A 13442-nucleotide genomic window follows, 5' to 3' on the forward strand; every position below is an offset into this window, starting at 1 on the left:
AAGAGGGATATTCACTTCTCAGGCATTTGTGACTGCCAGCCCCTTATGAATAACACATATAATTGGTAATTGAATAATTTGTGTGTAGAAGTAAATTTTTTAGAAAAATAATTTTATCCTTAAATATAAATGGAGTTACTTTAGTCCTAATAAATGCAAAACATGAAGTTATAGAACTTCCACAGTCTTAAAGCTGTTAAGAAAACCATCTCTTAGACAACAGGTTTTCCATATATAAACCTTTGGCAACACTAAACTATAGTACAATTATTTCCTGGCATGCAAGGTGACATAGCTTTGTTACGACAAATGTAAATGACAGAATACGGATTTCAGAATCTCTTAATAACTGGCAGTTGATGAAATGAGGATCTTCATTTATCCCATTTTAGTCTTCATTTTTACTGGTATTCTTCCAAAAGGTCTCTGGGGAAAAAAAAAAGAAAAAAAGCAGCAGCAATTAGGAAATATTCTAAGTCTCCCAAGATTTATGAAATATGTGTGGAACATATTTTTTCTGTTTAAGAGTGAGCAGATGTTAGTTTCACAGACCTCTCAATGCCTCTCTCTAATAACAGATTGAAAACAATTATTCCTAAAGGAAAAGCATTTTAGTAGTTTCTAATAGATTATTTTCCTAAATTGTTTGTTTCAGTGCTGAACTGCAAGCATAAAAATAGCAACATGTTAATAAAAACTGTATCTTAACTACACCGCCTAAATTTTTTGTTAATTTTGTTTCAGATTTCCAAAATCAACTTGTCTTGTTGGGGGCTTTAATAATGCAAATGGGATATCTAACATGTTAAAAAAATCTGGCCACTCACATGTGTCTTGTCTTGGCATTTAATTACTTTTTAAAATGCTTAGTTAATTTTAACAAATAATTCCCAAATATTAACCTGTTCACAGTGCTCATTTAGAAAATGCTGCTTTGCCTCCATAAAAGCAAACTAAAGCAGGGCTCCCACACAGTCACCTGTCAGGAGCTCAGATTACAGCACTGCTCCCTAATGACAAGCCACAGATTAAGGCAGTGTTTTATATCACAGTCTTTAAAGAATAACCAATTTGGTGTCATTTTACCAATAAATATTTATGATTTTATAATGTCCATGCAAAGCAAAAGGTTTTTTTCAGTAATTTAATATGACCTTCTGGTAACATTCAGTGGCAGAATTACTTTCAAGTTAAATAGGAAAATGTTTGAGAGGTCCACCATTGATAAAAATTCAAATAATATTTGGAATGAGTTCCATTTAGTATCTTATCCTTCTTCATCTGTCTGTAACAAAGTTTGCAACATACTACAGATATAGCAATGGCTAAGAGAAAAATTAGTAGTATTTTCCCCAGGTGTGACAAATGTATTTAAAATACCAGTATATTAAGAATAGTATAAAATCCAGGCACCTTTGGGTAACTTTTGTGTTAATTAGCCATTTTAGGAACTCTTTGGCAGCCATGTCATCAAGGACTTTGTTGATATCACTGGTGAAAGTGCCATCTGCATGTCTTCGACCCATTTCTTCAGCCACAAGAGCTTTTTCTGGGAAACTTCAAAGGTAAGAAATTATCAACACTGTGCAGATCAAAACAAACAAACCATTTAAAAGGGCCTTGTTACAGGGTTCTGATGCACTGCACATTCCCTGTCATTGGAAGGAGCTAAGGGTTGAGCCTGATGTTATGGCTCAGTATAGCACCATGCCTGTCAGAACATCTTTTCAGGCACTATTTCCAAAACACACAGCCGTTCTAGGGAGCCTAAACTCCTCTCCAGCAGTTTTGAAAAAGCCAAACACGCAAAAATATATCTCAGTTTGCAGTGTCTATGCCATGTATATTAGGCACCAGTACATTTACTAAGATTTGCTGTTTAAGAAATACCACTACTAAAACCTTACAGTCAAATTTTCATCATTTTTTCTGTTTTATTTGGACATAAGGCCTATTTACTTACTTAAAATTATATTTCCTAAGAATTCTTATTCTTAATAAGAATTATTACAGGCAGCAATTTTTTTTCAGAAGAGTGGTTGAAATAGCTCACTTAAAGTACCTGTATAAAACCTATGTGCTTGTTTGATGTAAAATAGTAGAATGTTGCATTTTATACTTGGAATCAGATCTGATTCTTCTTCCATTCTTTTTTTGACTGCTGGAAAACCAGTTTGTCAAAACCAGAGTTTGATTTAGAAAACTTTGCTCTCTTGTTTCATCCCATCCAATCTAAGAAGATTTTGATGGATTTCATTAAGGTGGGCTGATGCTGAAGCACCCTGGGTCCTGGATCCAATGACAGACAGACTGGTTCAGGGAAGGCTATATACAAGTTCAACCACAAATAGTACTAAATATTGGAAAGCAGAAGGGTTGTCTACAATAAATTTTCCATCTAGGTTTCTAAGTTCAGTTGAGGTTGTATCTTTCTCAAATGGATACAGAAGTTATCTATTTCTGCTCATGAAAACATGACAGAAAAACAAGTAGATGTCTGAACATAACCAGGAAGAGGAGCCAGCTTTTCCCTTCTCTGTATAGTTGACCTAATTTATTTAACTCTGTTTTTTCCAGGAAATTATCAATATTTACAAAACTTACTTTTTCCTATTTAGTCTTCCTTAACTACAACACACAATCTAGTCTTCCAGATTGTATTTTATTATTATTATTTATTATTATGATTTTTATGTAAAGTGAGAGACTTACATAATACTTTACAGCTGGTAGAATATTTAATCAGAGGATGAACTGAAATCCCTGCCCCAAAGAGCTTACAGTCTAAAGGCACAAATAAGTACAGAACAGTTGAAAGGTGGGGAGTGGCAGCTGCATGGTGTAGCTCCTAACCACACAGAGTTGGAAATAGATGAGCAGAAGATGCCTGCAGGAGGCTGAAGGCAATGACATTCTAAGACCATCATGACAAAGGATGTAAAGTCATGAGGGAGTACATGAAGTGGATAGGATAGAGAAATCTGCAATGAGTATGTGGAGAACAAGGTAGAAATTAAAGAAATCATAGGTAGGCAAAACCATTAGTGGGGCTTTGTATTCAGGGAACTGCAAACCATGGCAAAAGAATCAGAAGCATCTTAGAAAGGAAGATAAGTTATAGCAAATGATAGTTGTTATGGCAGCAGCAGCTTGGGGAGACTGAGAAGCATGGGAAGAGGAAAAGAAATTATTAGTTAATGCTGGGAATGATCATCAGCACACAGAGTACACCTGATGACATTGGTAAGAACTTAATCTTGGAAATATTGCAGAGAAAAAGATGGACTGTGAAAGGAAGAAAAGAGAAAGCAATATAAGATGGCACTGAATAATCTCAATGACAGTTAAGGAGACTGTAAGCAATGTTATGTGAAGGGTTGTAGTTAGAAGAAGGAGGTTTGGTTTTGTTTTAGATAAAATAAATAAAACTTGACCTTTTAGAGTGTAACAGCATACTGAACAGGTTTTAATCTGTATTTGAACTTGATAATGTAAACTGATAGTCAATCACCAACAGAATATCTTCTAATACAAAAGAAGGACATGAAGTACAGCAAGAATGATCAAAAACACATCAAAGTTTCATCAGAGATGATTTCCAACCCCAAATAGTAGGCAAAATTTAAGAAGAGGAATGGATGGATTCTTACTCTCTTCTTCCTCGTCCATTCACTAGCCAAGCGATGAACTCTTTGGCAGCCTGCCCCTCCAGGTAAGAGGTGATGTCACTGGTGTAGGTGCCTTCAGCGTGTCTCTCAAACTCAGCGTGGCGCTTGGAGATGGCGTTGCTGAAAGGAGAGCAGTGCCACAGGAGCAGACTGGGTAAGAATTTAACTTTTTAACAATCTTTATTGATTTCAATTCCCCATATCCCAGACTAGTGTTTCTATAGGAGGGAGGGGTTCTTTTTGCGCCTCACATTGATCTTGACATGTTTTTTATTGATAGATTCCAGTTCTGAAGGAATTGCCTGTACTATGCAGTGCAGTTTTGTGCAGAGATTCCTGAACTAGTTCTCAACAGCTCACTTCAGGTGTGGAAAGCAATAACAGCTGTATTGGAATGCTCTTACTAATTAAATATGAGCTAGAAACTGTACTGTATTACAGAGACATGCTTGTTGTTGCCCTTTGTTAAATGCTGCCCCTACCTTTGCCTTCATTATTTCTGAGCCAAACTATTCAGACTTAATTCCTTTCAAATTTACATTTTGAGTTGTTATATGAACACCTTTTAAATCATCACTCTGACCAAGTCATAATCTTGGAAAACTTTCAAGCCTGATTACTCCATCTTATTAAAGGCATTCTCTTCTCCCCCCCTACACCTCATTGGGGTTCTTTCTCTGATATAACACAAAGTTATGTTACAGTGTCTCTTGGGAAAGCAAACTGCACTTGGAAGTAGACATGTTATGGAATATTTTCCATGAATAAATTCCCTAGCATTTCTGTTTAAAAATTTGCTAATTTCTGCCCAAATCTAGCTCTTTCTAATATTTTTTCTTCTTGGGATGTCACCATTCCTCCTAATTTAGTACCATCTGCACTTTTCATCAGCATGCTAACTAGAGTTGTTTGGAACATTTTTAATGAAATGTTAATTTTTTTGAGATATGCTGTTTCAATGAAGTGGAAGCATTATTACAAATTTGTTATTAATATTGACAATGTGAATGTAAGGGTCTTTGTGATCTGGGCTATCCTTTTTGGATTTTCTGACAAGAGAAAGAATTCATATAGATATTTTAATCTGTTTTGCAAAAACACTTACTCAGTTTCTCCTTTATTTATTTAAAATTTCCAATCTCTCTAACCCTTTCCCAAAGGCACAATCAAGAAACAGAATTCTGGCCTTCAGCAGGTCTTCTCCTTTCTGTAATAAGTGGTTTATAAAACATGGGACTGAGTGCTGAGGGCTGAACATTGCATCATGTTTAATCAGCTCTCTGCAAATTTTCCTGGCCACCTTCCTTTCACTAATCTTATCAATGGTTTTTTATTCTTCAACATAATGTGGTTGTTTTTGTTTATTTTTTTTTCTTCAGCCTTTCTCTATACCAAGCTTTTCTTTTTATGTTATTCTCTACTCTCCTTGATTACTTGAAATGTGCTTTCCTAAAACCTGTTCTCATCCTGTTGCATTTCTTGCATCTATAGCTATAGAACACAGGTGCAGGAATAAATTACATAGGGATTTATCCTATTTCCTTGTAAAAACCACGTGTGAAATAATGTATTTGATTGATATTTCTTTGATTGTGATAATATTTCAAAGAACACTGGTTGTTCTCTTTCTTGTTTGACTGAAAATGAACTCAAACTGGTTTCAAATAACAAGTGACAAATAGAATACCTTGAGAGCTGGTCAGGGACTTTGTTATTTTCTTTGTCCTCCTGTGCTTGTTGGCTGTAGTGAAATTGCACAATCATTAGATCATTATTCCCAGTACACTGCAAAGCCTGCATATGCTTTATTGGTTATTATTTGATTATTATAGTAAATCCCCATGACTCATAGATGAATATTATATTCCTTATATTTCAGACATATGAATTAAAATTAGTGCAACGTGTAGAAATTGTTACTCTGTACTCTAAAGACTTCCACAGAGATTTAAAAGCATTAATAAAATACATTCTTCAGGATATTTCTGGATTCTTTTTGGACATATTTTCTCTAGAACACAAGACTGACACACTTGTACTTTATTCTTGCTCTCAGCTTGCTAGCTTGAGTTTAATCAAAGTATATTGGGAAAAAACATGCAAATTTATAGAGATGATACTGGTAAATTATCCAGTGGTCAACAAAACCTACACTTCAGCTGCCTTTTCACAAATGAAGCATCAGGACTAGAGTATCCATAGATGGGAAAATTTTGTTGAGGCCTAATGGCCCAGAATTGTACATTATATTTATATATCTTATTCACATTGAACTTAATTGATTCACTGAGAAAATCTGCCTCAAAGAGCCTGAGACAGTTTTTTTTTAGGTGGCATATCAGATACTACCCTTTGATTTAGCCAAATTCTTTTGATTGATTTTGTATTAATATTCTGTTAATGGCTGGACTTGATCTTAGAGGTCCTTTCCAAGCTAAATGATTCTCTGATTGTATACATTTTCCTCAAGTACTTTACTTATTTGAGGTTTATAAATGGTCTGGGATGGGAAGCTGATACCAAGAAACTGAATTGGCTAGATTCTTGCCTTTTTCTGTTTGTGGAGATCTATATCAATGTGACCAAAATGCTTACCCATTTCTTTTAGTGCTCATTAACCACTGCACAAAGTCCTGAGCTCGTCTGGTGTCCAGGTACTTGGTGTAATCACTGGTGAATGTGCCTTGTGAGTGACGTTTCACTTCATTCAGCTGTCTGGATTCCTCTATTGGCTCAGAATGGGAAGCTTTGAATGATCTGTGGAAAGTTTAGACCTTGTTAATCTGCAGTGGTTGCAGTACAATCTACAGGTGCATTGATTCTTTTAACAATGCTGTTTTTTGCTCCCACAAAGTGAAAGCAAGTGGCAAATTGTTCAGTAGCTGTCTGGTAAAGGGAACCTGTGTAGCAGATTGGACACTGCCCAATCACACAGTCTTCTTGGATAAATAAGCCATTGTTTTAATACCCCAAATTTCTGTGCTAAGCTTTGCAATATTAAAAACCCAGTTGATTTCAAGTATTGCATAAAGGGGTCTTTAAATTATAGTATGTTTGGCTTCAAAGTGTAAGAAAACAAAGCTCACACCAAATATTTGTTAAAGTTTGGTCTAAAGAATTTACCTTGATTTTTCCTCTGTATCCTGAAGAGGATTTTGCCAGCTGCCTTGAACTATTATTAAAAGGAGACCAGCAACAAAATAAATGCTTTTCATTTTCATTGCCTGTCAAAACAGAAATAAAACAACAAAGAAAAATGTTACGTTTGCATGTGTCTGAATCGATTACATCAAAAAGAGACATTCTTAGTGCTGATCTAAACGCGAAAATTAAATATAAAGAGCCTTCTGGGATGGGTTTCATGTACAGTGGATGGCATTTCAGGGCCTTGGGTAGGCATTCAAAAGATGTGGTCTCTGTTCCAATCTTTCTGCTCTAGTCTGTATTCTAGAATGCAAAGAGAGCTGAGAGCTCTGCATCCTCCTGCAGTGTGAGGATAAAGGTCTGTTCTCTCCTTTTCCTGGGTTCTGCTGATGGCAAACACTAGATCTGTGATACTGCTCTATTGCAAAACTGGGGGTAGTGATGTGGCTGTGATTTCTTTCTCCAAGTCATTCACTACAGAAAAAGCAAATCTTTGTCAGGAATACTGTCACATTAGCAGCTCCCCATCATTCTTCTCAAAGAGGTTGCAATGAGTTCTCATCAGCAAAATGTCATTGGAAATAATTTCATCATGTACTTGGGCTAATACTTGTGTATTTGAAAAAGCCCTTCTGCCATCCATGGCATTTTCTTATGGAGGTTTATGATACAGTCTGGAAAACAAAGGGAGATAGGACACATGAGTGCCTTGAAGCAAAGTAGTAGCAAAGTAAGTCCCAGTCACAAAACACCCTCCCCAATAAATGTAATTTGTACCCTATTCCTGTGGCTCCACTGCAGGAATTACTTGCTGAAGCTGATTTATACTGCTTACTGCTTACTGATTTATAAAATAAGGCAGTCTGAGAGAAAATACATATCTTCTCTATTTTAATGCCTTGTCACAAGAGGCTGAATTTAAATATACTATGGGCTGGAGGAAGTCTTAGAAAATGATGAAGGAATGATGTGTAGTGAAGGTACAGATCACTCCACTTTGAGATTGAGACTTGGCTCTGCACAGAGCAATGCAAATGAGGGGGCTATATGAACACCTCTGAAAAGGTGATCTCCTGCATCAAAAATCTTACTGCTGTAGGACTTCTACTCTGCCCCCGTAGTCTGCCCCTTCATAGCAGATTTTTTTTTGAAACCTGTTTCTTCCATCTGTTTTAAAAGATCTTATAGTTGGAGATGCAAAGCTTGACTATTGGCAGGTATTTTACCAATGCTTAAGAAGAACCTATTGGACTGGTACTTTGTGAGGCCTGATTTTTAAGAGGATCTTACTGAATAATATGAATATTTTACTAGAATACCTCAGTATCAGTATCAAAATATTTGAGGCAATCAAAATCTTAACAAAATATTTATCAAGCTCAGGAAAATACATGTGTAGTTATAGTATTTTCAGATGGATTTTACTATTAAGCAATGGAGTCAGTTTTCCTCTCTCCACCAGAAGCCACAGCCAGTGTTAGTCATTTTTTCATCAGTGTCTGTTCATTCTGCCTTGTGCAATGTCCTGCTATATAAGAGTTAACCCCTTCACTTGAACACACCCTGCCAGAGTACCAGCAAATACCACAGTGGTCATGGAGTCAGTCTTATCAAAACCCTAACTGTGGTACTGAACTGTTTTCACTGTTTCATTTGGAGCTGCAATTTGGTGGTGCAACACTGACATCCAATGTTTATCTCAAGGAATGCATAATTGCACATTTCATAGGCTTCTAGCAATGGAACAAAAGCTCTGCCTGTTCTTTGGGAAATGACTCTGTTGTGGTCATTTCAAAATGGTTTGATTGACTCCTCTGGTAGATATTCAGCTGTAAATGAGTTAACCTGGACCTGAACACCAGATAAAGTCTGGCTATTACAGCATACATAAGTAAATTTTCCCTGCTTAATAGTGCTAGCTTACAGCTGTCTGTAGCTTTATTAAATTGTGATCCAGATTGGCCATAAACCCAAGTCACTGAGGTGCAATGAAATATCCAACACCAAAAGCTTTTCTTTTATATAAAAGTTATTTACAAATATTTCAAAGTTGCTGTAGTCAGTAAAAAAAGAATTTCAGTTTATCTTGGCTCTAACTCTAATGTCTCAGGCCTGTAGAACTTTCAGATGTGAACAGTCCCACTGGCTACCTATTCCTTGAGTATTAAGATTGAAGTTAAATGCATTTTCAGCTGCTTTTTAAATTTGCAGAATCAAAATTGTGAGATTATTAAAAAAGAAATATGTATTTCAAATGCAGTTTTAAAAATTTATAGATTTTTTGAGAATCCTTATTAATAAAATAAGCTTTCCCAAAAACTACTAACTAAATATGTTCTTTAAAAAAAATAGCATCAGTTTTGTTTTTTCAACATTTAGTATTTGCAATTGGTAAGTTAAACCAGCAAAAGAAGTTCTTGACAAGTTAAACAGGATACAGTTTCAAAAAAAGAAATTGTAATTTTATTCTTGATAATATAGGCGTGTTATAGAGAAAAAGAAATGATCAGACAAATTGCATTTTCTTAGTTTATGCTGGCTAATCAAATAATTTCTCAATCAGAAAAAAGATTTTATTTGCTGTAGGTTATTTAGGTCCCCAGTAGATACTGCTAAAAACCATGGAAACCTATTGTCAAGGTGCAGGCAAACTAAAGCTAATCTCACACAGAAAATGTTTATTCCTATGTATATTAGACGAATGAAAATATTTTCATATCTTTCTGATTGAAGATGAAAAAATTAAGACATCTCAGTTTGAAACACCAGAAATAAGTAACAAACATACCTCTCAAATCTTGATCAGATATAATTTGAATCTTATTTCCTTGAGCAACCTGATTTTTCTAGTTTTCTAATATATTCTACTACAGATGTAGTAGATTTTTTGTATCTATGTACAATTCTAGCTAACTTAATTTCATAGAGTTTTCAAAAAAATCTTTCAAAAGTCACATTTGTATCTATTTCCAGTTAAAAAATAGAAATTATGAAGTTACACTAAAACAGTAAAAAAAGGAAGTATATTCATATGAACATGCATGAATGAACAAAACGGATTTCTATTGAAACAAAACTGTCTACAAATAGCAATAATTTCTAGAAATAAAGAAATAAATTACTTTTTCAGGTAGGTGTATTTTACATGTAATTAATCCACCATGCTATAATGCCTTGTAGAAAGTTCTGTAAAATCCAACAGTCCTAGTCTGAGGAATTCATTCCATGGTAGGATGGAAGATTAAATTAAATTTTATACAACAATTTTAATAACTATTGAAAGGCTATTGAAAGCTTTAATTTTTACTTCTATGCTATAAAATTTCCTTTTCTGATCTTACAGTGATTTGAAAATCATAGTTGCTTGAGACAAACAAATCTAAAAGTGGGGCAGTGGAGTGACAGTCTGTAGGGTGACAGAGTGACAATCTGTCTTGGACAGTTTTAATCAGTGTCTACATAAACCCACTGAATTTGCTTCCATGCTTATAGCTTAATCCTCATTGATTCATACTTAGACAGCATCTATAAGGAGTGAATAATTTTAAACTTACATTAATTAAATATTTGCACAGAGAGTACTAAAGGAGATAAAAAGACAAAAATCAATAATTGTGTATCTCATTTAAATTCTTACTACAATGCTTGTCTTTCATGTTCTCATGGTTAATCTTCCTTCTTTCAATTAATTCTGCAACACAAACTGTTGGTTTCCATTTTTCAGATCATTCTCTGTTGAAGCAATCAATACACCAAAATATTTAAATGATGATGTCATTAACTCCAAATATCAGTGAGTATAACCTCAGAAGAAAACACCAATTTGCTGAAAGATCTGCGCCTCTATTGCAACCTTTGGGCAACACAATGCAGACAATGTACTCGGCTTTCTCAAATAAATAACTGGTAGTTCATATAAATCTTACCTTATTTTACTTAGAGGTGATACGTGGCAGTTGCAGAAAGAGCTACTCTCTCTTCTGCAACTATGGCAAGCCTTGAGGATCCTGAGCTCTGCCTAGCTGCCTCTTTTGCACACACTTATATATATACTGTTCAGCTCTAGTAAGCATTACAGGAGTGCATCATTGCTGACAGTTTCCTTATTCAACTTTAAAAAAAAGTCATCATATTTGCTATTCATTTCATTTGATAATTTTACAAGCAATTTCACACATTCATTCTGCTTACTTTATGACATCAATGCTAACATGGATTTGCAGAAGGAGTGAGGTAGCAATGTCCAAAGTAGTAAATATCAAACAGAAGGGCATTAACATGACAAACAGTAGGCAAAAGGTGCCTGGGATCAAGGCTGCAATTTCTCCAATTTCTGATTTGCTACATTTAATGTTTAGAATCCTGATTCTATCAACATCAATAGCATTGTTTTCACTTATCAATTTTAAATCAGAGTTTATAAATTTAATCCATTATTAAGAATAAGCACATCTTTCCCAAAGCTCTTGAATGATTCTTCAGGTAATCTTGTGCCAGTATAATGACTATGAAGAGATGTGAAATATTGCAGTGATGGCTACCCACTAAGCTATGCCTAGCACAGGTGAAATTTTAAAAAATGCTTTGATTACCCTTAAATGCAAAATTCCAAATTTGTAAATGCTACTGTAAGAAAATTCATACACACTTGAGAACTATATACTAAACATTCACTATAAATTCAGTTTCACACCATGGCCTATTTATTTCTACAAGATAAACCATTTGCTCACATTTCCATTCCCTACACGGAAAAAAATTACACAAAACAGATTTGAGATGGGTACAAGTGCCTGTTTGATGCAATTATTGTTGCTCAGTGCAGACAATTTCACAGCTCTGGTGGGGCAGCATTGCCAAAGAAGCCATGGTCATCCATGCAGTGACAACACAGAGACTGAGACAGGTAGGGGAGATGGGTAGGAGGAAGGTTCTGGAATCACAGTAGACATCTCCCTGAATGTTAATGACAGCCCGTGCCCCGGTCTGGAGTGCCTCACGGGCTGGTTTGTGGCACAAGGCACATACTTATTACAACAAACCTTATTTCCCTTAACACTGCTCCTCGACGCCAGCAAAGAATGTGCTTCAGTGAGGCAATGTTCTGCTGACTGACCCCAGCCAGATTGTAATAGCCCCTAAGATACAACTGAGGCAGTGTATAAACTTAATAACCACATTAGAGTGGCAAACAAAATTTACTGGATCCTTCCTAGAGCTCTATCCTAAATACCTGGCTGTGGCACCACGGTGTGGCTTCAGGGAAACATTAAGTCTCACTACACAGTCCACATAATCAAGTGTAATTTTTGTCAAGTGTAATTTTTCTATGCTTTTGAATGAGTCTATGAGATTCGTGGTTTATTTTTTCCATTTCCAGGGCTCGGGGCGGTCACCCTGCGGCTCCCCGGGGGCCAGCGGGGCGTGCTGCAGTTCCCGGGCAGCGCAGCAGATGGGGATCCAAGGGCCCTTTCCACCGCTCCGGCACCGGCACCGACACAAACACGCCTCACAGGGAGCATCGCTGCAGCTAAAGACACTTCGGAAAGGGGCAAAACGGAATGTGAGACAATATCCTCTCCTCCAGGAACTTTTCTCCAGACAGCTTTTCTCTTTTTGTTTTTCTCAGTTTATTTTCTTGTGTCATAAAAAGTTCCTTGTTTACAGTAGGATGATTCCAGAAACAAAAATATGACACAAAGCACCTCAGTGCACCTGGTTGGGCAGGTTCTCACAGAGCTGTATCATCTAGCAGGTCATCTAGCATCTAGACTGGTTACTTGTTTTTCAAGTGGTACATGGAAAATAAAAGGTACAGGAAAGAAGTGAACTGCCATCAAGAACCATGCAACCCTCAGCTGCCATAACAGAGTCTATAGTGTATATTTCAGGAGCTCAGCAAAGAAAACATTCTAAATAAAACTGGAAAATTATATCAAGTGTATGAGACATGCACATACACTCAGGTTTTTTCCTCTCACATTTTAAAATACATCAGTTCCATGTTACCTCTTGGAAAAATCAAGGGCAACCCCACTGTCCTCTATATCATTGTTCTCAATTGAGACACTACTTTGAGTCAGACTAAGAGAGTCAGACTAAGAGACAGAAGCTGAAAGGGGACTGCCTTTGGGAAATTTTCACATTTCTCATGATTCAATTGGAGTGGTTGAGCTCACTGTATCTGGAATTTATCAAAGTTTCCTGCACCATCATCTGATTAAAATTGTCAAGATTTGAACACTTTAATGAATTAGGAACTTGCTGGCTTTTGACAGTAAAAAGTAAAACAACCCTCATTAAATGCTTTCAAAAAAGTGACCTCCCCAAATTCTTCTGTGTATTTCTTCATTACATATTTATTGCTATTGTATTATTATCCATTACATGTCTAAAGGGAGGAGGATGTATCTTGGGGTATGACTACAGTCCCACACCCTTTACTTTCTTATGTTATTCAGAAAGCGTTCTCTCCTAACCTCATCAGCTGTGAGTTCGGAGGGCCGGGCTCTGCAGCCCCTTTCGTTTTGCTATCTTTGTTACATGATGTCACAAACAGCATTCCCCTCCTGAGAATGGGAGCCAATCTAGGAGGAACATATGTGTAAAGACATGTTACAAAACCCACCA

The 13442-nt window shown here is 36.1% G+C and overlaps 1 protein-coding gene across 1 annotated transcript; it reads right to left on the bottom strand.

Annotated features, from left to right (window-relative positions):
• Positions 1 to 401: 401 nt before the first annotated feature.
• On the bottom strand, positions 402 to 6889 carry GCG (glucagon; the record flags this gene model as incomplete). The annotated part of the gene is made up of 6 exons (XM_084209366.1): positions 402 to 426; positions 1414 to 1557; positions 3651 to 3788; positions 5356 to 5409; positions 6264 to 6425; positions 6792 to 6889. The coding sequence occupies 6 exons, from the start codon at positions 6887 to 6889 to the stop codon at positions 402 to 404; spliced, it is 621 nt and encodes a 206-aa protein (XP_084065492.1).
• Positions 6890 to 13442: the final 6553 nt, after the last annotated feature.

This window comes from Fringilla coelebs (assembly GCF_963513975.1).
Source record: "Fringilla coelebs genome assembly, chromosome: 7".
NCBI classification, from domain to species: Eukaryota; Metazoa; Chordata; class Aves; order Passeriformes; family Fringillidae; genus Fringilla; species Fringilla coelebs.